We start from the raw sequence: 24481 nt of genomic DNA on the forward strand, positions 1-24481 counted from the left end.
CCTCTCGAATTTAATAAAATAAAGAACTCTTGTGTTTTTTTAACGTAGTACTCCTGCAATGGTGCTGTAGCACTGGGAGTGAAAATGGCAGTTCTGTCTCCATGTTACCAAACAAGCAGTGTTGTGAGGCTGCAGTACCACAGGTGTCACTAGGTGTTCTTTGGGACCTCTTTTGGCCACATATGGTACTGCACCCTACAACATGACTAGGCAAAGGATATGGTGCAGCTGTGAGGGATGCCTACTGGTGAGCTGGGGATCTTGGTTCGAGTCTGTCGGGCTTTACATCCTGTGATAATGGAATGATTGTTTAATTTTCACTAGCCCATGGCAGGTGTCTATATAATTAAAAGCATTAGGAAAGTAACAAAAATTACCAGCAAAATAGCAGTGGCATCCGAGGGGTGGCAGAGGCGGGCGAGCAGTGTTGTGGGAAGGATGAGAGGAAGGCATGGAGAGATTAAGGGATATGAAGCAAAACAAGCAGTGTGGTGGGAGGGCACAGGAGATAAAGCACAGCAGCAAATAATGCAACAGAAGTTTCACTGCAGAAGTAAACTGAACAGTTAACGAGCAAAGAGGCAGGCCTACTAAAAAGAGTTTGCTCAAGTATAAATAACCTGACCAGTAAGAACACATGTAAAAGGGGCAGTCCTCATGGGAGGATACAAAATTCCAAAAGGAGGTACTACAAGGGTATTCACCAGCGAAAAGCCCGCTTTTTTAAGGACAGCAACAGGAACCAATGAAAAAGCTGGACTTTTTTCATGCCGATATCCTAGATACAATAATGAATAGGGGTCAGACCCAATATACCCTTGAGGGCTTGGGCATATAGATACGGGAAGGTCAATGTGCCAACAAGGGATTTATTTTAAAGTGATCAGTTAATTATTTAGGAGATTTGAATCAATAGGTATGTTGAAATAAATTAACATCAATCTGAAATCAATTCCATAAATTCAACATCATAAATATCTAATGATGACAACGCACACGGGGATTTCTTTTTGTGATTTAATCACAGTGATTTTTATAGTTTTATCCAAGTAAAAAGGAGTACAAAGAGGATATAAATTGGAGCAATATATCGTGAAAACAGGAAACGGAATTAAGTCTTCATTTCATCTACATATACACATCAATTCCTAAACGGTTTGAACAGAGATGAAACTCTATCTGAGCATACAATCTACTGTACATAACATGTAAAATGGAATTGGATGGTAAAGTCGACGTTTCGGTCTTGGGTGTTGTCAATCCGTCAGACCATCTTCAGGACAGTAATTGCTTTTATAAGGACTCCTAAACAATACAATGCAAATAGTTACGTGAATGGAAACATAATCACATTAATAAATCAATATACAAAATTTAAAACTGGGACTTCAACCCGTGTGCGAACAGGACAGTTGTCAGTATCATTTATCAGAGAGAGAGAGCAGATTCAAAGTCTGATATCAAAAATAAATTATTATTTCATAATCAATTCAACAATTTATTTTCTATAGAAATGCATCATTTTCATCATTGGCCATGTTTACTTAAAGATATCTGTAGCGTTCTTACATTAAATTTTGTTTGAAATCATATGAACATTTGGACTACGAATCAGGGAGCATATCATTCATCACTTAATCATGCTATGCCAAAGAAATGGTGAGTGGTATCCTACCATGTGGAGCTTGGCAACAGCGACTGCCAGTTCGTTTTAATGCGGAAGTCAATCCTACAGTGATTTTGTCGCTGTACAAAAAATGAGTAGTCATAAATTATCTATTCATTCACCTGTGTGTTATTTTTCATATTATAACATAGGTCACAACGAAGATGTTGGTATTATTAAAAAACCAGATTCTCTGTCTGGTGTTTCACCCTTGGTACATAGGATCGATATATTCTCGGAGTTTAAATGTTTAATGTGTACAGCACAGAAAGAAGGTGCTGCAGTTTGGCTCACTAATATGCGTCTTAGCAGAATAATTGTGAGTTTGTCTGGAATTAGTGAACTTTCATCTGGAAGTTTGGATGATTGATATAACCGGCACAGAAAAGAAGGTGCTGCAGTATGGTTCGCTAATCTGTAACTTAATATAATAGTCATGAATTCGTCTTGAACATAAAATTTAAATTTAATTTAAATAAATCGAAGGAGACTAAGCTCGAAATTAATCAAGAGCTAATGTTTTGCATATAGCTGGTGAAATATATTAATAGCAAATATGCAGGCGGGGGGTGAAGTAAATGCTAACTTACTTTGCCGTCGTTAGTCTTCGAAGTACAACATGTGATCCGTCTGATTCAAGGGCAGTATGATTACGAACTGCAATGTCAAGTGCTTTCAAAGAATAATCGTAGTTGCAGTTCAACACAGTTGTAGGCTAGAAAAGTAAATAGAACGGCGGAAATGGCCATTAATTACTATTCTGTGTGAGCTAAACCAATAGATTATCATTAAAGTGAGTAGTAGATCTTTATCATCCAACACTCAGCGCAATATGGTCCATTGTGCAAAAATAGTTGCCCCGTTATCTAAAGTGCCTACAAAAGCTATTTTAAACAGTATATACTCGTGTAGAGGTCGAACTTGTTATAAAACATGAGGTAACTGCACTGTTTGATTTGCGCGCAAGTTAACCAAAAAAAACGCGTCGTTAATTGACTAGAGAACGGTGCATAGATTATGGATAACTTACTATTCTGGCGTCAGTCTTCAGAACACAGATGGGGGTCCGCTAGCATCAAGGCAGCCTGATTATGTGCTGCACTGCCCAGTGCTTTTAAAGGCTGGTTATGGCGGCAATTCAACACAGCTGTGAGACCAGGAAATGGACGCAGTGTCAATGTCAGATTGCGGCGGCCATCTTGAAAGGGCTTACTTACAATTGAAAGCACTATTGACACTATAGTCTAACGATTATACTAACTCATTTAATTGGCTGAAAAGAGTTGGCCAGTGGTTATATCTCAGCGAATAAGTAAGATTGGTATAAACCAACCATTAGTGTAGTCTGATCCTGCTCCACGGAACGTTAAATTTCGGCCGCCATCTTGGAGTATCAAGATGTTACTGAAAACGTGTATTGTTGTTTATCGTTCATACACAATATTTCTGAAGACAATTTCTGGTTCGAGAAAGGTTAAGAGCCACTCATAGTAGCGGACACCTAATACTATCGCGAATTATCTTGTACTGTATGATATATTACTATAATAGACCCAAGTATGTGTTGATTCTTTAGTGATATATTTTACATAACTGCATATGAGTACATCAGTAATATATCTGCGATAGTGAACATTGCATGAAATATCATGGATGTATAATGGATGTCCTGCCTATATCCATTCTATTTATAACGTTGTATCCAACATGAACATGGTTTAGGTGATAAAATGACAAATCGCACAGAGTTCTCGACATTAATAGATGATACTGTGTTAATCAACCATTAGACCAATGGTGATTATAGTTCGCTCACATTCAGATGTTCAGTCCTAGACAATGTACATAAAAAGGCTGTATTTATGGTTTTAGCAAAAACAAAAACAAATCACATAATGAATGTAGCGACATTAATGAGAAAAACATTAATCAGAATCTGAGAAATGCAAAAGTGAGTAGTCATGTTATCAAATCAATGGAACGGTTGGAACACAGTTACAGAGCCTGCTTATCTAAAGGTGACAACGAATTGTTACTTTGACTCTAACTGTACAGCTAACGGTGGCTGAGACAGGCCAAAGCATGCCACTCAGTGGCAGAATTCAGACCTTTTTTGATGTTGTCAGTGCGGCAGATCCAACGGTTCTCCCTGAGCGTCAATGTATGTTCAACATTGGTCTGTCGTATCGTAGGTTTAACAACCTCAATGACCCACCAAAGCATTTCTTTCTCAGTGTGTTTCAGTTTCATGTAGTGCTCCACTAATGGTGCTGTTTCTACTTTACATCTAATTCTGGATTGGTGTTGCAGAATCCGTTTTTTGACCATTTGTGTGGTCTTACCTATATACTTGAGATTACAAGGACATTGTATACAGTAGACCACATTGGTGGTATTGCAGTTTGAAAAGGATTTGGCCATGTTGGTGAGAACTACAGCCACCGTTAGCTGTACAGTTAGAGTCAAAGTAACAATTCGTTGTCACCTTTAGATAAGCAGGCTCTGTAACTGTGTTCCAACCGTTCCATTGATTTGATAACATGACTACTCACTTTTGCATTTCTCAGATTCTGATTAATGTTTTTCTCATTAATGTCGCTACATTCATTATGTGATTTGTTTTTGTTTTTGCTAAAACCATAAATACAGCCTTTTTATGTACATTGTCTAGGACTGAACATCTGAATGTGAGCGAACTATAATCACCATTGGTCTAATGGTTGATTAACACAGTATCATCTATTAATGTCGAGAACTCTGTGCGATTTGTCATTTTATCACCTAAACCATGTTCATGTTGGATACAACGTTATAAATAGAATGGATATAGGCAGGACATCCATTATACATCCATGATATTTCATGCAATGTTCACTATCGCAGATATATTACTGATGTACTCATATGCAGTTATGTAAAATATATCACTAAAGAATCAACACATACTTGGGTCTATTATAGTAATATATCATACAGTACAAGATAATTCGCGATAGTATTAGGTGTCCGCTACTATGAGTGGCTCTTAACCTTTCTCGAACCAGAAATTGTCTTCAGAAATATTGTGTATGAACGATAAACAACAATACACGTTTTCAGTAACATCTTGATACTCCAAGATGGCGGCCGAAATTTAACGTTCCGTGGAGCAGGATCAGACTACACTAATGGTTGGTTTATACCAATCTTACTTATTCGCTGAGATATAACCACTGGCCAACTCTTTTCAGCCAATTAAATGAGTTAGTATAATCGTTAGACTATAGTGTCAATAGTGCTTTCAATTGTAAGTAAGCCCTTTCAAGATGGCCGCCGCAATCTGACATTGACACTGCGTCCATTTCCTGGTCTCACAGCTGTGTTGAATTGCCGCCATAACCAGCCTTTAAAAGCACTGGGCAGTGCAGCACATAATCAGGCTGCCTTGATGCTAGCGGACCCCCATCTGTGTTCTGAAGACTGACGCCAGAATAGTAAGTTATCCATAATCTATGCACCGTTCTCTAGTCAATTAACGACGCGTTTTTTTTGGTTAACTTGCGCGCAAATCAAACAGTGCAGTTACCTCATGTTTTATAACAAGTTCGACCTCTACACGAGTATATACTGTTTAAAATAGCTTTTGTAGGCACTTTAGATAACGGGGCAACTATTTTTGCACAATGGACCATATTGCGCTGAGTGTTGGATGATAAAGATCTACTACTCACTTTAATGATAATCTATTGGTTTAGCTCACACAGAATAGTAATTAATGGCCATTTCCGCCGTTCTATTTACTTTTCTAGCCTACAACTGTGTTGAACTGCAACTACGATTATTCTTTGAAAGCACTTGACATTGCAGTTCGTAATCATACTGCCCTTGAATCAGACGGATCACATGTTGTACTTCGAAGACTAACGACGGCAAAGTAAGTTAGCATTTACTTCACCCCCCGCCTGCATATTTGCTATTAATATATTTCACCAGCTATATGCAAAACATTAGCTCTTGATTAATTTCGAGCTTAGTCTCCTTCGATTTATTTAAATTAAATTTAAATTTTATGTTCAAGACGAATTCATGACTATTATATTAAGTTACAGATTAGCGAACCATACTGCAGCACCTTCTTTTCTGTGCCGGTTATATCAATCATCCAAACTTCCAGATGAAAGTTCACTAATTCCAGACAAACTCACAATTATTCTGCTAAGACGCATATTAGTGAGCCAAACTGCAGCACCTTCTTTCTGTGCTGTACACATTAAACATTTAAACTCCGAGAATATATCGATCCTATGTACCAAGGGTGAAACACCAGACAGAGAATCTGGTTTTTTAATAATACCAACATCTTCGTTGTGACCTATGTTATAATATGAAAAATAACACACAGGTGAATGAATAGATAATTTATGACTACTCATTTTTTGTACAGCGACAAAATCACTGTAGGATTGACTTCCGCATTAAAACGAACTGGCAGTCGCTGTTGCCAAGCTCCACATGGTAGGATACCACTCACCATTTCTTTGGCATAGCATGATTAAGTGATGAATGATATGCTCCCTGATTCGTAGTCCAAATGTTCATATGATTTCAAACAAAATTTAATGTAAGAACGCTACAGATATCTTTAAGTAAACATGGCCAATGATGAAAATGATGCATTTCTATAGAAAATAAATTGTTGAATTGATTATGAAATAATAATTTATTTTTGATATCAGACTTTGAATCTGCTCTCTCTCTCTGATAAATGATACTGACAACTGTCCTGTTCGCACACGGGTTGAAGTCCCAGTTTTAAATTTTGTATATTGATTTATTAATGTGATTATGTTTCCATTCACGTAACTATTTGCATTGTATTGTTTAGGAGTCCTTATAAAAGCAATTACTGTCCTGAAGATGGTCTGACGGATTGACAACACCCAAGACCGAAACGTCGACTTTACCATCCAATTCCATTTTACATGTTATGTACAGTAGATTGTATGCTCAGATAGAGTTTCATCTCTGTTCAAACCGTTTAGGAATTGATGTGTATATGTAGATGAAATGAAGACTTAATTCCGTTTCCTGTTTTCACGATATATTGCTCCAATTTATATCCTCTTTGTACTCCTTTTTACTTGGATAAAACTATAAAAATCACTGTGATTAAATCACAAAAAGAAATCCCCGTGTGCGTTGTCATCATTAGATATTTATGATGTTGAATTTATGGAATTGATTTCAGATTGATGTTAATTTATTTCAACATACCTATTGATTCAAATCTCCTAAATAATTAACTGATCACTTTAAAATAAATCCCTTGTTGGCACATTGATATCCTAGATACAGCATGTCTAGGAAGATAGGTCAAGCGTTGCCTAGGCGGGCCCTAAAATCTGAGGCACGTGACAAGTCTCCTTTTAGCAACCCTAAGAATGTACCAGTCCTACTGAGGTCTGTTCCAGTACAGGTGAACAAGTGTGTAAGAAGGGAGTCTCAGGAGATTAAAGTTCTGTTGCCAGCTCTCCAGTGTAGTTTAACATGGGATCTTATCCGGCAGGGGTCCGTGTAGACGGATGGGCTTTTTTGAAGAAAATTAAGCCATATGCCAGTATACGTAATGTGGCACAGAGTTATTTTATTGTTATTTAAACATTAGTCGAAAATACTCCATAAAAGGAATTTTAGATGAGATCTAATGACAGCACTGCCTATTAAAAACCATAAGTAGATATTCTGGCATTAATTTATACATGCAGCAGGCTTCTTGTGTGGCAGGAACGAGGCTACTCTGTCGTTTGGATCTTTTTTCTTTAATGAAAAAGATAAAGTTTAAAAGAGGAAGTGTTTACTTGCATTTCCAATGCACTGTATGTAGGAGAAGGTCATCTGATGCTTACCGAGCCGTCTGGGTGCATGTAAACAGTTGGCCTCACTGTCGCACACTGGGCAGAAGCTATTCGTGCCAGTACAGCCATGTCCTCATTGAAACTGTTGTGGCAACAACTCTAAAATCACAAGAAGAAACCTTTGAGGGTGGAAGTTGTCCATAGAGGAGATTCTGAAATAGAAATCTTATTTGGATTTTTTTTTTTTTTAAATCTGAATGTTTGCAGATGGTTTTGATGCAGAAGGAAGAGATTGAGCACAGTAGATTTCATATTCGCCACATAACCGCTTAACAGTCACTGGCTTTATGCATGATGCATGCATTGGTTGCTTTCCTTCCTGCGATGAAAAGACCTAGAAGCATGCTCAGATAATTCTAGTAGTACCCTCATTGCACTTTATGTCTAGAACATCATTTCACTCTACCTCAAGCAATCACCCTCACTGACGGAACTGTAACCTTGAAATCGCTAGGTACTCGGCCCATCCCACTCCACTAGGACTACTACCAGCCTCACAGCTATACACCCCCAACATTGTGTGTGTCTCTCTTTTTCTCTTTCTCTCCATTTCTCTTTCTCTTTCTTTCTCTCTCTCTCTCGCTCTCATATGTATAATGTTGGTCCTTCACTGTCTTTATTTCATTATATAGCTTTTTTTTTTTTACCTATGATTGGCGTTTCTAATTAAGTTGCCTTTTCTGTTGACCAGTAAATGCAACCAAATCGTTTTAGTATAATGGGTCTGAATGTCATTTTTTTTTTTTGTTACCTGTGCTTTAAATGCGGCACATGCAATTGTTGTACTTTACACGCTGAAGAAACTTTAAATCTTGGTGATAAAAAGGATTTTTTATTTGCCATAGTATGGTTTGGTCTGTATGAATTAATGGTGGCATGCATTTGGTACCAGTATTTTCAAGTGAAATAACCACGTTTCCTCAGGGGCGTAACACAGGCCCCCCATCTTCCGCGGTGGGAGGGGGGCCCCGAGCTGCAGCGTGCCCCCTCATCACAGTACTAAGGCCTGAGCGCTCCGTATTGAATCCGGAGCGGGGCCCGTGTACACTGCAGGGGTGCCCCTTAATCTTTCGTTACGCCACCGCGTTTCCTATCTGAATCAGCCAACTGAAGCATTTCCCTTAAATAGGTATTAAACTTTCCAATTTGTTCTTTAGACATTCTTCTAAACATTCTTGCCTCTTTATAAAAGGGTATCCTTAAATTAAGTCCAGTGCTTTTAAAATGTCTCAGTATTCACATTGCTATACATGGATTTAAGACATTATCCTCAATAATATAGCTCTTTTAGCCATGCAAACGAGAAGTTTACCTTTTTTCAACCTTTAGGTATGTTTACAAAAATCGCGCGTTTGGGCTTACTTGATATCCCTTTTCATTCCAACGCACACTAGATCTATCCCTTAACTGAAATCTAACAAGCAGCCTAACCTGATTCCCTGTGCTTTTTAGGTCATCCCTACTAAACAGCACATGTTGTCTGTTGTGAGACATATTGTGGCTTACCAAGAACCTAGAGGGTCTTATAGCCCACCCATTGCTTACCGTTGTTTGGCTTTCCTTGTCACTCTCATTAGCCTGCTTCATATTCATGTTCCAGTTTCAGGCTTTTTGTCCCTCCCATGGTGATTTGCTGCTTTACAGTCAAATTGATTAGCTGGCATTACTGCTTGCTTTTCAAGCAATACTTTTTTCTTTTGTGTGAAGCACTCCATTACAGTGCTGGTTTTCGAGTGGTCTCCCTCCTGCACTTCTCTCCTCCTGCACTTCTCTCCTCCTGCTCTCTGTTGCCTGATTGCTTCTGCCTTCCCCCTTTCACTTGCGCTCACACATGTGCATCTCCCATTGCTTCCATACACCCACACCTTCCATTCATGTTGCTTTCCCTCAACCCATGTTCTCTCCGCCCTCTTCCTGTTGCTTTTGTGTCCTCGCCATCCATTACTTCGGTGTTTCCCTACCTTGTGTTGGGTTGATGTTTCCCTCACTACATCTTACTTCTACTTCCTGCCTTACAAAAAAAAGCACTCTTATGCCTTTTATATTTTTTACTTACTGATCCAGCTCGGATCGGAAGCTAAAACACAAAAAAAGAAGTGGCCACGCCTTTTGGTAGATGCGTGCGTGTTGTGGGCCACATCAAAAGCTTTTGTGTTTTTTTTTCTTTTCACTTTAGCAAGGCTGCACAGTATCATTTATGATTTGCAACATGGTAGAAAAAAAACTTTGACAAAGCCAGTAGGTCACAAAGGTGAGACCTTTTGGTTTTTGGAAAACCCTTTATAAATAGTTTAGAAATGTTCTCTAGAATTGCAATGAAAATCCCAGTCCTGCCCTACCTGTTACATTAATTAATCAATCAGGAATTGTAGAGCATGGCTGCTTCACCCGTGAGGGTGTCAAGGCGCTGTCAGAAAGTGCTGCCTCTTCTCCTATTGGTTGAAAATCCATGCCTTGAGCTCCTTTCTGGTGAGGCTCTGAGGAGGAACGTTCCAGGTCTTGGCTGCCAGATGGGAGAAGGATAGGTCTCCATTGTATGTCTAGCAGATGTGACAGGTGGTAGCTAGGGCAAGGTGTCTGTATCTGAGTCTCCTGGTGGGCTGGTGAAAGGTTACTTGTTGGTTGAGGTACTCTAGGCCTTTGTTTTATAATGCTTTGTATGCATGGGTGAGTAGTTTGTACTTGCATCTCTTCATGACTTGTAGCCAGTGGAGTTTCCTGAGGTGAGGGCTTATGTGCGTTTGTCTGGGGAGGTTGAGAATGAGCCTGGCCGCTGTGTTCTGGATCGTCTGGAGTTTCTTCATGAGTTGGACTGTTATTCCTACGTGGAGGGTCTTGCAGTTGTAGAGTCTGCTGGTGATAGCGTGCTGATGGTTCGCCTGGTGTCTGATGGCAGCCATTTGAAACCCTCAGTGAGCATATGGAGTGTGGGGAAGTAAGCACTGGAGATGACAAACATGTAATTCTTCATGGATAGCTGTCTGTCGAGCATGATGGTGTGGGTGTGTTCAGTGGGTATCTGGGTTCGGGCCAGCTCCAGGGGCCACCATTCATCGTTACAGTGTATGTCCTTGCCTTTCCTCAAGATGAGTACTTCTGCCCTGTCTGTGTTGAGTTTGAGACGGTTGTTGCTCATCCAGTCTGCAACATCTTTCATACTTCTTTGGAACTTCTCTTTGATGGTTCTTGGATTGTTAGAAAGAGGATGAGTTGGGTGTCTTCGGTGTAGGAGATTATGTGGAGTCCATGGCTGTTGACGATATTCACCAAGAGGGGTCATGTATGTGTTGAAGAGGGTTGGGATGAGCCTTGAGGTACCCCACAGGTGGATGTTCTCAGGGTGCGAGGAGTAGGAAGGTAGGATGATTTTCTGCATTCTTTCTGTGAGGTATGATGCAATCCACTTGAGGGCTGCTGCTCGTATTTTGATATGGTGGAGTTGGTTCAGTGAACGGTGGGATATGGTGTCAAACACTGCTAAGAGGTCCAGGAGTATGAGGGCCACTGTTTATCCCTGGTCTAGCAGCATTCAGATGTCATCTGTGGCTGCGATTAGAGCGGTCTAGGTGCTGTGGTTTGTTCTGAAGCCAGATTGGTAGGGGTTTGGGAGGTCTTGGTTCTCCGTATGTCTGGTGAGCTGGATGTTGATTGCTTTATCGATGACCTTGGCTGGGAAGGGGAGCAGAGAGATGGGACGGTAGTTCTTCAGTTCTCCTGGCTTTGTGGATGGCTTATTCAGCAAAGGCTTCATGTCTGTGTATTTCCAATTCTGGGGGAACTAGGCTGTGGTGATCGAGTAGATGAGGACCTTGGTGAGTTCTTTTCTGATGAGTTGATTGCCAAGGTTGAAAGCATGGTCGGAGCAGGAGTGGATGGATCTCATGATAGTTGCCTTATTCCTCTCAGTGAGGGGATTCCATGAGATGAGCTGTTGTGGGTGGGCGTCAGTCGGCGTGAGAAAATCGATGCGGTCTGCTCCAGTGGTGGAGTACGAAATCTTGGTAGATGGGGTTAATTTGGTTGTGGAAAGAGTCCGCCTAGGCGTAGCAGAGATCTTGCGAGGGTGTGATGTTTTTATCTGTTTCTGAAGGGGTGGTAAATTCCTTGACTATGTTGAAAAGTTTCTTGCATTTGGAGAGGTTATTGATGCGGGGGCTAGAGTAGTCATCTTGGTGTTTTACAGGAGGTGGTGGTACCCATGGAGAGAAACTTTTGAAGCATATGCGGTCCTCGAAGCACTTACTGGTGCGCCATCTTCTTTCAGTCTGTCTGCAGTTGCATTTCTGGATTTTTCGTTTTCCTGTGAACCAGTAGGGGTGTCGTGTGCATTTCCTTAGGTTGGTAGGTTTTGTCGGGGAGAATTTTTTCAGTGCTTGCTGTGATCTAGTTTGCAAAGTTGTCCTCTGCTTGTTTTGTGTTCTCGTCGTGGTGGGTAGGTGGGAGTTGAGGACGTTGGGCCAACTTTGCTCTGATACCTTGGACCAGCTGCGCTGTGTTGAGGTGGCAGTGTTGAAGGATCCAGAGATGACAGTGGACGTAGTGGTAGTCAGTCCAAGTGAGTTCTTCAGTATGGGTGTATTTTACTCTATTGCTGGCTGCGAAGATAGGGTTGAGCGTGTGTCCTGCGATTTGGTTGGGGTCAGTGACCAGTTGCTTGAGTCCGAGGTTGACCATACTTTCTAGGAGGTCAGCCGTGTTAGTGTTGTCTGTGTTCTTGAGGTAAAAGTTGAGGTCTTCTAGGAAAATGTAGAGATTTGAGTCGATGGCGATGAAGTCTGGAATGGCATTGCAGAAGGGAGGTGAGGGTGCCCTGGATTGTGGATTTGTTTGTTTGAAGTTGAGGTGCTCCATGAAGGGGCTGAGGTCATCTGTGGTGGTCGTGCATTTGAGGGTCTCTTTGTAGATTATGGCTATGCTGCCTCCACTCCCATGGGTGCAGTCTCGGTGCGTGAATCTGTATCTGCCTGTGGTGGTTGTGGCGATGTTGGGTGCCAATGCGATGTTCAGCCAGGTCTCTGTGATGAAGGCTGTCTTGGGCGTGGGTGGTGATGGTGTCCCTGATTTCTGTGGTGTTTTCCAAGTGAGCGTGGGTTGATCAGCAAGCAGTTGACCTCTCTGGAGGTGTTGGTGCCGGCCTTAATGCTGGGTGTGAGTTTCGTGGTGTGGCTGCTGTTTTCCTGGTGAAGCAGCAGTTCAGACTGGAGAAGAGGCTGCCTTCGATAGTCTGTGATCCATGGCTTGTAGTTCGTCCGGCGTGTAGCGAAGGCGGTCCGTGGTGGCTGGAGTCTTGGCACAGAGCGAGGTCCATATACGTGCATGGCTTGCACTCTGTGCACGTCAGCTGAGTGGGTGCGGTGTGGTCTCAATGATGGAAGGCGGGCAGGGTCGGTTTAATGGGGGCTGTCTGTGGTCTCCATGGGGGAACTCACCAGGCACTAAAGGGAGCGATGACGGAAGCGGGGAGCAGCAAGCCTGTAGATGGCAGACGGGGTGGCCAGGCGAGGGACAGGTCAGGGTGGCTACAGCATGAAGGGCAGGCAGGGAAGGGAAGAGGTCCGAAGCAGGAGCAGCTGGACAGACAACTACTCGGAGCCTCAGGCAGGATGAGAAAAGGGGGAGGTGGGAGCGCCTGGCATGGTGACTGGGGCACAATGCGGCAGGGCACTGGACCTGTACTGAGGGCGGAAGAGCGGTGGCCCAGGTCGGTCTCCTACGGGCTCTAACGGCCATGCCCTTGGTCCGGGCTTCACCAGGACGCCGACCGTACACGTCCTACGAGGCGGGAGCCGCTGAGAGGGGATTTAATCAGCGCCGGATGACCCAAATAGGCAAGGCTGCCTCCCGGAGGCTGCTGGGAACTGTTGTTCTTAGCCGGCGATAGCAGCTCAGGTTCACAAGTGGCGTAAAGGCAAGAGTAAGGGGGAGGCTAGGAAGCTGGAGAGGGACAAGCAGAAACTGCGGTGTCACGCAAGGCAGGAGCCGCTAAGGAGTGAAATCAGCCTTGGAGGCACGAACGAGCAAGGCCCGCCTCCCAGGGTAGCTGGTAGCTCGATTTCCCAGCTGGCGATGGTGGCTCGGGCTCCCGGGTGGAGCAAAGGCAGAGCTAGGCAAGAGTCCTGGGGGGCCTGGAAGCAGGAGTGGGGCAAGCCGAAACTGCGTTGACATTTACATAGAGAACAGTCTTGGAGGGATAACTGGTTCAACCAATCACATGAGAGAAGAATGCGCTGCAAGGGAGGGGGCTTATCGGGTGGAAAGTTTTATGAGGAATCTTTTGGGAAGGGAGTGAATTTCTGGTTGTAAAGACTAGTGAAAACATGGAATTGTGGGTGGCGGTCGGTAGGTACTCCTACCACGCCCATTAGAATTAAAATCCACGTCGGAAGAGAAGTCATTTAAGGGAAGAGATTTTGCTGAAAGTCGTTTTTTTTTTTGCTCCTCATGGCGGAGCAGCACACAGGTGGCTGCCGTCGGTACCAGTCCAGCAAAGGAGACTGTTAGATGTTTTACCTTCTGTTTTATGGCATGACCGATTTCATCTTTGGCCATCCATACTCCAGCCCAAACTTGTAACACAGCTATTGTCACCCGAGAACACCCTGCTGAAGTGTGTGACGTTAGAGGGGTGGGACTGGGTGAGAATGTAGCCGTTGTTTCCTAAAGTATGTTGACACTTCCTAAGCAGACTGAAGATTAGGCCTGTCTCGAAGGAATGTATTACTTTAAAGAAGCCCGTGAAGGCACCTTTGCTGTAATGTATGAATGAAGGAAGCCACACAACAACTGCACCGTTGCGCTGAAACGTCAGCCCTGCATGGCATGACTGCATAGTGTGGCCAGGCCTCAGAGGATATGTTTGCCTTGCCTTCTGAAAGCTTTGTATAAGAAATCTGAGGAAAAATGGAGCACAGAGCTGATAAGCGAAATGAATTCAAGTGTTCATAGTGTCCGTGCCCTGTGAGAAATAGACTTATCTCAGATGTCCTTGAAGAGCTGAGGTCAGCAGCTGAGCAGCCTTCCGGGGCCGGTGAGCAGACCATACCTCCTCCTACTCCAATGTCAGACTCCACTCTTTTATTTTTAAATCAGTAGAAAGCACAAAGCAGCGAGGATACAAAAAAACTGAGATACAAGGCACCATTTACCTGTAAAGCTATATATATATATATATATATATATATATATATATATATATATATATATATATATATATATATATATATATATATATATATTATTTTTATTTGCGTTTCTATAGAGCGCTATATAAATTGTAATGGGTCGTCTGTAAATGTTACTCTGATTAATCTCCTCTTCCGTGTACTCTTTAATATATGGATGCACTTAAGTGTGAAGTGAAATGCCAATTGATATCTTCATGCGCTGAAGACTTTGTAGAATCTGCTCGGTAGCTTGGCCTGTCTTGCAGTTGGAAAGTAAACCTGTATTTGACGTTTTGCTCTTTGTTTTCCATTCCTTGCTTCTGCAGGTGGATTTTGCCTTTACAGTGTGGCAGAGCTTTCCAGAGCGGATTGTCGGGTACCCTGCACGCAGTCACTTTTGGGACAGCACAAAGGAGAGGTGGGGCTACACTTCCAAGTGGACAAACGATTATTCCATGGTACTGACAGGAGCTGCTATTTACCACAAGTAAGTGCTTACAAGTCTTCTGACACATTTAATGTGCCTGTGGCATGTCTGTTGTGGGTATCCTCCTCCTGCTACTATTGATCACAAGCAGCACATTACTGCTGGGGTCTTCACTGTGATGGCAGATCCCACAGAACATCCAATCATCTGTCAAGAGCCTGTGAGTTCAACAGAGCTTGAAACAGCCTGCTGTGCCGTAATCTCTCAGACCCCTGATAGTTCCTTTTGAAATCGTGAATCCACTGTCTTTAATTTAACGGCAGGTGCCATTATGGCACCGTTTTGCTCAATGTTAAGAGTTTTGGAACAGAAGAATGTATCTATTACTATGAACATAAAAACTATCTTTCTAAAAATCTTCAAAAGCGCTCTCAAAAACTATTAAACAATTCCTTGGGATGAAGTTGCCAAATAAGTTGCGTAACTAATGACGATGAAAAAACTGCAGCTCACATTTAAAACGTTAAATTTCATTCATCCTCTTATACACCTATAAAGAATAGCCATGGAGAATAGAAAGAATAGCCTTAAGCTGGAGGCATGTTCAGATCTCCCTGCAACAGCGCATGTGCTCTCTCGCTTGTGAGGAGTATTGTGTACAATGGAGCCTGCCCATTGCTTTGCATTCTTTGGCTTCATTCTCAATCTTCTTTGCTGCCTCCTAATTTTCCAGTGCGTTCCGGGCTTCACTTTTTTTTCTTTCTGTGGAGCATGAACCAAGCACAGATTGATACCGCTTAATTAGCGTATGATCGCGCTGTGATTGAGGTACGCATTTCAGGTCTCTTCTGTTTCCAGTTCTCGTGCTGCTTTCTCCATTCGTAGACATTGTTTATTTACTGCTACATCTTTTGGCTTACTGTAGACCTAAATTAAAATGACATTTTACCTGGTTTGGATTAAGCTGTTACAATGTATAAATTCCACACTAACAACACATTTACACCTTCACGATGCTTGCCGCTGCATGTCTATTTCCGTTGCCTTTCTGCCATTCATCCCTTTAATGCCTCATACCTTTGCTTTGATTTTTAGTTTGATTTCTTGTTTGTTACTTACACCCACAACTGTTCAACTTTTAGCCACGCTGCTAAATTTTAGCCACGCTGAATATACCCACACTGCTGTAGGACATGACTGAAAGAATGACAAAGCAAATAGCTCTTACATAGGCAAGACCTATTGGCTTTGCTTAAGCTTATTCTGTCATTTGGCGCTCTTTAAACCTACCACATGAACCAGAAACAACCAGACTAGGAAACCAACCTCCAGTATTGCATTTTTTTCCATTAGGAGGTTGCTCTTGGAAGAATTTAGCGGTTCAAAAGGGGGTGGTGATGGACGGAGAATCCGAACCAATCAAACACTCACACTCAGTCAACAGATCTGGGTTTGATCCATCACCGTTCTTTAGCCCACTCTGCCACCCCAGTTCAGACATGGCCATATGCAAATCAGTCTGACCCTGTGCCTCATGGGAACAGTCCAGCCCAAACTGCCAAGCCATGCCTTCTCTGGACCGGAAACAAACTTCCTAGTACCGGTTTCTGGCATTTCAGCCGTCTTCAGCCAGGCTTGCTGGAATCCAGTGGCAAAGTGAGCAAGGGACTCCCGTCTGAGCATACCCTGCCAACTTATGGCGAACAAAGCGGTACGAAAGGGGGTGGTGATGGACGGAGCATCAGAACCAATCAAACACTCACACCCAGTCAACAGATCTGGGTTTGATCCATCACCGTTCTTTAGCCCACTCTGCCACCCCAGTTCAGACATGGCCATATGCAAATCAGTCTGACCCTGTGCCTCATGGGAACAATTTAGGCATAGCCAGTCCTTCCCATCCAGTCCTTAGCGCCCCTCAAGCTGAATTGCTCAACACAAACAGTATTTTCTGGTAACATAACCTGTATTTGAAAACCGCACGTTGACCCAATGGTATCTTGGTGCTGAATAACAGACGTTTGTTATCCATCTCAGTGGTACTTCATTTATGGACCTTGGAAGGATGAAATGCCGAGTGGACCCGCTTGGATTTGAACCTGTGACCAGGAGGTTGAACACAGCCCTTACAGTGGACACATTAGTCCACTAAGCCACCAGACCTGATCAAAAGCTTACAATTAAATTGCTGGTCTGCTTGAAGATGCCTTCTTCCTCCATGTCCCATTGGGTCACAGAGTGGGCTCATGCAGAATTGAAATGGGATGCACCACACAACATAAAATTGTTGCTCTGCTAGAGTTGATAAATATAGTAGCTCCTTATTACAGTTGACGCACAAATGTAATGTGGCGTATTTTAACATTGCTTTAGTTTTTATATTCCATAGCTACTGCAAACACTGGCATTTTTTTGTTTTCCTGTACCAAGTTCCATGACTGAAGTCACTTCCACCTTTAAGTTACTTACTGGCATATTGTGCAGAAACCAAAGTGTTAAAGCGCAGCAGTTCTCAAAGAGAAAGTCGGTAGTAGACCAATGAGGCATCTTAAGTGGCTGTAGTGGTGGGCGGGTTCCCGGGCAGGTTCTTTCAGTTAGGACATTTGGTTGAGCACATTAGACACTTAGGAAAGTTTCCTCTTCCACGGAGTGCTGGGGGCTGCTTCATACTCTTCTCCCTGGTGGCAGGATTTCAAGGCGCCAGTGTGGGTTATGTCTTCTCAGGATGCATAAAAGAGTACACTGGCCCATTGGAAAGTTGTCTCTTCTGCAGAGAGTTCCAAGGGCTGCCTTATCCTTTACCCCTAGAGGTGAATGGATTCCAAGGTGCCCATGTATACATGTCGTCTCGCGTTGATTGGAACGGTGCATCCAACACACTAAAACATCTTTCAAAATTTCCAAAGCATGAGGAGCAGCTTAATCCTCTACACTGAAGCATTGTGCCTTATGCTGCTTTGACGCTGTTGGTAGATAGGGGTGATGCAAGGAAGGCTTGCTGAGCGTCCATTTACAGATGCAGCCATGCCATGGTGCCTGTGGTAAAAAGATTCGCTCAGGACAGGTGCATGGTTTCCCTTATGAGCACAAATCAAGCACGAGCTTGGTTAAAACCTTTATTGCTGAAGGCCTAACCATTCGTAACTGAACTATAGCCCCCTCTGCATTGCGTATCTGACCACCAACATCGGATGCAGCATTAGTGCCTGTGTTGACTTCCTATTCTTACCCCGCCATTTTGGATTGAACTCCCCATCTTAGTTTTTCAGATGTTTACTTGTAAAGCAATGAATTGTCATCCATTCAGTTTTACATTTGACTAGAAACGAATCCAAAATGTTTAGCCTTTATTTGGAATCTTCTGCTTGCAGAAAAATAAGCTCTTGTTATGAGTAAAAAAAAAAAAATGTAAAAATCCTTTGGAATTGGACATCGATTCTGTAAGATGACTTCCAGTAATGGCTGTTCACTCACTGTTTGCTAAACCTGTTCCCCACCTCTGTAAACTTCTTTTATTCTATTTTCAGATATTATCACTACCTGTACACTAACTACTTGCCTGCAAGTCTGAAAAACATGGTGGACCAACTGGCCAATTGTGAAGATCTTCTCATGAATTTTCTGGTGTCCGCTGTGACGAAATTGCCTCCTATCAAAGTGACACAAAAGAAACAATACAAGGAGACGATGATGGGGCAGGTAGGTTTAGAAAGCATCCTCCATCTGTTCTACAAGTGTTTCCGTTGTCTTTAGACATGTAGCAAACATGAACTGCAGATTTGGAAACTAAAATCGGTATTTATTTCTGCTTTTCTTAACTGAAACAATTCGTACAAAAGGCAGTGAGAATATCTGGTGATGTGCCCTACTTTAGGCCTCTGTAATTGAACTGGAGAATCGTCACACGCTTTTGCCAAGATTGTTTGCCCATCATGCAAGCTGAAAGGAGTCTTTGAAATATTGCAGAATCCTTCCCAGTGCGTCTTTCTCATCTCGTACCCCGCAGCAGCCTCCCTGCTGCTCCATGCCTTCCCTTTCAAGCTCTCCCCAGATGAGGGTGCAAGCGCCGTGCGGCTGATTGCCTCTTGCAGAGGAGCACGCCTTACATGTGCTGGGCACTTCAGGCTGCCATGCCCCCCTCTTAAATGTTTCTGATCTGCAGTTTTCCTGCTGTTCTCTCTGATCTCCGTTTTATGGATGGACTTGATTTACTACGGAATCTTAAGATTGCTTCTTACTTAAAGCACACTTTCTTTAGTGCCGTTTCTTTGCTGTGTTAGTATGGTCCTGGTGCTGTATGCATACAATGCTGCAGTGGCCCCAGTCCTCGGCAGTAGGCAGCAGGCTCCTGTTATGAAAACTCTGAGGATAGCTGTTAGAAGGTGGTTCTGACACTATGGGCCGCCCGAAGTTTTCGCTTTTTGAGCCCCTAAGTGTTGAGCTTTTACTGTGGGGGAGCCTCATAAATTGGGACTCACCCACAGTGAACTCAGGATGTAAGACAATGCATGGGGATTTTACTGGTGTTCCCCTGGCTTCACCAGGCCACTGCACAACAGCTGGAGTAAGGGACACCGGGATGGTTACATGCAGACACGTGTACATGCGTGTGCACACGTGTACGGGCTGCGCAGGGGAGATTCCTAGCGTGCGCAGTCCAGGAGCAACTACAAAGTGAATGGTGTGGCAGGACTTATGCAGTATTGGGTGTTGACATGGAATAGGCTTTATACACTGTAAAGAAACATGCCAGGGAAAGTCAGTGTGTCTTACTGTTTTTTCACTTCATCATTTCCCTATGGGGATGTGGGGCCCATGGCTAGAATAACTTCCACTAGGCCTACAGATTCCAGACACGCACTTAAGTCCAATGTAGCTAATGTGAAAATAAGTATTCTGCAGAGTCCAAAGTCATATTTGTACTGCTTTTGGGTCACCCAGAACTGTCATATTTCTATGAGCCAGCCATGACCAGACCCAGGCTAAGGGCTGACCTCAGCTGGATGGATTGATAACCTTCCTTCCCCAAGCGAGGGCCTCCTCGCCATGAAAAGATGATGGGTGGGGCTACATGCTCCTCCATCACTAGGTGCCAGGCACCAGGCTGCACCAAGGAGGGAAGGAAGCGTGGGGGGATGGGGCTTCAGAGACATGTGGCCCACCCTGGATGACGCCATTTTGAACAAGCCCAGAGGCTGGACAAGGAGGGAGCAGGGGCAGGGACGTGATGTGTCGCTGTTTGATAGGACCAACAGAGACTTCCTGCCAGCCCCCTACTCAACTTTTAAAATGTGCTTGCACAGGAAGAGAAGCGCTCTCTGGTTTGTGGTCTGCTGAGGCTGAAGATGCTGGAGCCTGGCGCAATGGGCAGTTGGAAGGAGAGACCCCCTGACTGCCCCCAGGACCCTAACAGCACCAGAAGAAGAGCCCAGGAACGGTGCGCAGGAGCAGTGGCCTCTGCGCAGGGAGAAGAGGCCAAGAAGGAGAGCCAGGCGAAAGGCTGGCGCAGGGAGCCAGTGAAGACCGCTCCCTGCTGATTCCACCCTCTCAGAAAAGAGACCCCCTGACTGCCACCAGAACCCCAACAGCACCAGAAGAGCCCAGGACCGGGGCGCAGGAGCAGTGGCCTCTGCGCAGGGAGAAGAGAGGCCAAGGAGGAGAGCCAGGCAAAAGGCTGGCGCAGGGAGCCAGTGAAGACAGCACCCTGCTGAATCTACCCTCTCAGAGACCCCGAGGGCAGAGGAGAGTGTTCCCTGTGGCTGGGGCTGGTAAAGAGGAGCATGAAGCGCCCCATAATGCCTCGCCAGGCATTTGGCAATCTGCCGTTTTGGTGCTATGTGGCCCCCAGAGGAGGGGGGGTCACCCTCACTTGTGAAAAGGTGCTGGGGGGAGCTGCTGGAGAAGCGCAGTCTGCTCTGCAATGCTACCTGTAGTGCCTGACTCTGAGAGTCAGGCACTACAATTGGGTGTTTGGTTCCCAGTGAAGGACAAATGTAGTCATGTTATCTTTGCAGGCCTTACAGATGCTGCATAGTTTTCCAACAATAGCGCTTTATAAATATTTCCATGCGGACCAAGAATGGATAGAACTTCAGTCGGTCCTGCATGGTTTCAGGCGTGTTCTCTTGTGTGTCCGCTATCAGCTGTACAAAGTCCTGCATGAAGAGATGCGTGCGTGGGAAGCACTACATAGACCTAACACTCTTCTGACGCCAGCCTAAGCTCTGATGCTTTGGGTCCAGACTGGAGGGGCATTTCATCTTCCCTGTGAATAAAGCGTCTTGTGGGAGGTATTTGAGAGCTGAGCTAGAGAGTTACTGCCTACGCTACCCTCCCCAGCTCTACCACCTCTCATGATACGGCAGATGTATCGGAGCATCAAAGTGATATGCGTATGTATTCACATATTTGCCTGAGCAGTCTTGTCAAGAATAGCAAACTTTGCATGACTGCTTCAGTTCTGTCGCTCTTAGTATGTACCCTGCAAGCATTGCTTTCTGCAGCCCCTGCCTAACATCTGTCTAATTGAGTGTCCCGCCTCCTTATTGTCCAGTAAGTTTGTTGCAAGCCTGCACTCCTCTGCTACATGAGACAAACGTTCAGACATGAGCTATTCCTGCCTTTTTCGCCCAATCTGATACATGTATGTGTTTATTCTCGGTGACTTAATGCAAAATGATGGGATCCCCACAGAGTGTGTTGAGGGCCCCCGTAGAATGTCTTGAGGACCCCCAAGTCTCTAGCTAATATCTAGCAGTAACCTATTAGCCAAACGTTCGTTTGGGGCCTCTGAAAGGCTACGGGGCACTGCTAATGTTTGGGGCCCCATGAATGGTTTGGGGGCCCTCACACACCACAGGGGCCTATGTTCTGCCTCTGCTCATTCAAACCCCCTGCTAATGTACCAACACAAAGCAGGCAAAGAAGTCACAAACACTGAGTGATTGTGTCCTATATGTAAATACGTTGGCAAATTGACAGCATTGCTGTGTGCCAGAAGAATTTGCCTTTCTATTGAGAAATGTATAGGGTTTTACACCCTGACACGGCTCGATGCTTGCTTTTTTAACATTCCCTTATCGCTTAGCTCTCGAGTCCTGGGATCCGCATAGGCCATGCTGGCTTGGGCATTGACAACCCACGGTGGAGTAGCCTGAATAGCGCATTTATATATTTTCAACTATTCGAGCCCTTTTTACAGTTCCAAGCACAGCAAGCAGCTTTCACTCATTTCATAAACCTCCGTGTGAGGTTTAAAGGCGATTGAAGTTCATGGTCTCCTTTACCCCATTGCCCCCAGTTGTAGTGATGAACAACTGGTTCATTTAATATATAACGCCGGCGACCTGCCCTCGTCAAGTATAAAGCCAAGATAATCTTTGTGGAAAGCATATGGCATAATAGATGCATGGTTGTGTAAAGCAGTCATCCATTGCTTCCATTACATATGCCCACGGTGAAGTCGAAATTCGCACCAGCCTCATGTCGAGTTGTTTCAGAGAGCAGGCTGTTGACAGGGTAGAATGCTGCTCTGGCAGCTTCAGTCTCAACGCTGCTCTCGCTTCTCACTTAAATGTATGGAACAAACACCCCTCACGTTTGTATAATATTTAATACATTGATGCCACTTCTCTGGAATAGGAATATCTAGTGAGAGGAGAAATCTAAAGGCATGCTGATTGGCTAAACTGAAACAAGTTATCTCGTATGTCAGTCAGTAAGATAGCTGATCTGTGGGGTTGACTTACTGAGTGTACAGGGTGAAAATGAAAACTGCTTGTATCTGTGTCCAGCTGAAAACCAGGTAAAATGAGTTATCGAAAAACCACGTTGATGTGGGGTCTCGCGCTCGGAGTGTTGTAATTCCTCTTGTAGGTCTTTCACCTTCTTCCAAAGTATTTGTCCTTGGTTGGGCTCTGCCAACTGGTCTCCAAGGTCCTTGCGCATCCCGGGACATTGACTTCTTTGGACAACCTCTGCTGAGCGCTGCTCCCCTCCTCTTAGTCGGTGTGAGCTCCCACAAGCACGCACTCAAACATACCCCCCCTAATTCACACACCATGCTTCCCACACTTCCCATAGACATGCTACCCTCCTCCTTTCTACAAGCACATCTGTATTTTTTTCAAATGGGGGATTTTGTGATTTAATTTCTACTTTAAGAACACTAGCTTAAGGTCATGTTTTCAGTCTCGTGTTTTAGTCCTGCCTACTTTCTAAGCTGTTGCATTTTGATGTGCTCACACTGAAAGCCTCTTCACACAAATGAGTGAAAGGGGCCATGGTTGGGAAGGGGCAAGAGGAGGCCTGCTACGGACCAGATGTTTTCCTCACATTTAAAGGTTGAGACAGATTAGTCCGTCCACAAGTCATGTTTACCGAAACGTCGCAGGTCTTTGCAATTAATTGTTAAACTCCTTCTTTTGATCGTCCTCAGTGGCGAGGTCATGTTTTGTCTTTGGCTCTCTTTAAAGGCTGGTTTGTTTAACTCTGTTTTCTGCTTCTCCAGACTTCCAGGGCCTCCCGCTGGGCCGACCCCGACCATTTCGCCCAGAGGCAGACCTGCATGAACACATTCGCCAGCTGGTTTGGCTATATGCCGCTGCTCCATTCGCAGATGAGGCTCGACCCCGTCCTCTTCAAAGACCAAGTGTCCATCCTGAGAAAAAAATATCGAGACATTGAGCGGCTCTGAACACTGCCCTGGGACTGAGCTCTCCTCTCCGCCCAGCGCGGGGCCGCGGACACAGAGCCCCAGCGGGCCGAACAAAGGAACACATGGTGCTTGCAGGGACCCGGGGCAAACGGACACTCGACGGAGGGGTTTTCTCGAATTCATTGCACTGGACTGCTGAAAACCCAGCCCACAGGCTCTGTGCTCTCGAGAATAGGCTGTGTACAGTTTAATTATGGAACATTAAATAATTATTTTTGAAATGATTGCTATGCAGGTTTAAACTTTTTTAATGATCAATAACTATTAAAACAGAGGTCTTTCTTTAATCAAATTTGTGTTCACTGTGTCTCAAAAGTTGATCCTGAATTGTTTTTAGAATGCTATTTATGTCTGTCTTATTACCACTGAGGTAATCGCCGTCCTCGTACCGACCAAAATATCACATTCCCGCAGAAAAATGCCGCAGTTTGGCAGACATTTGACCGAATGACGCTGCCGTCGGGGAGTTAATGGTTTAATAATGAGGTTTCTCTTCTCATGCCGGCGTCTGTGTATTTACTGCGGTTCCTTTGCCTGCTGACAGCACCAAGATCACCCGTCACTGCGCTGGTGCTGCTGATAGTTGAGTGATGGCTCCTGGGAGTGCGAACACGT

General features: G+C 44.1%; 1 protein-coding gene across 1 annotated transcript in view; it reads left to right on the plus strand.

The window, feature by feature from the left end:
- EXT1 (exostosin glycosyltransferase 1) overlaps nt 1-24158 on the plus strand; it is a 342838-nt gene extending 318680 nt beyond the window's left edge. The window contains exons 9-11 of the mRNA XM_085605064.1: nt 15050-15210; nt 18678-18849; nt 23660-24158. Coding sequence (XP_085461190.1) covers nt 15050-15210; nt 18678-18849; nt 23660-23845 — 519 coding nt within the window. The 3' untranslated portion in view covers nt 23846-24158. The remainder of the gene's footprint in view (nt 1-15049; nt 15211-18677; nt 18850-23659) is intronic.
- Nucleotides 24159-24481: the final 323 nt, after the last annotated feature.

Source organism: Triturus cristatus, chromosome 5_1, assembly GCF_964204655.1.
Source record: "Triturus cristatus chromosome 5_1, aTriCri1.1, whole genome shotgun sequence".
Taxonomy (NCBI): Eukaryota; Metazoa; Chordata; class Amphibia; order Caudata; family Salamandridae; genus Triturus; species Triturus cristatus.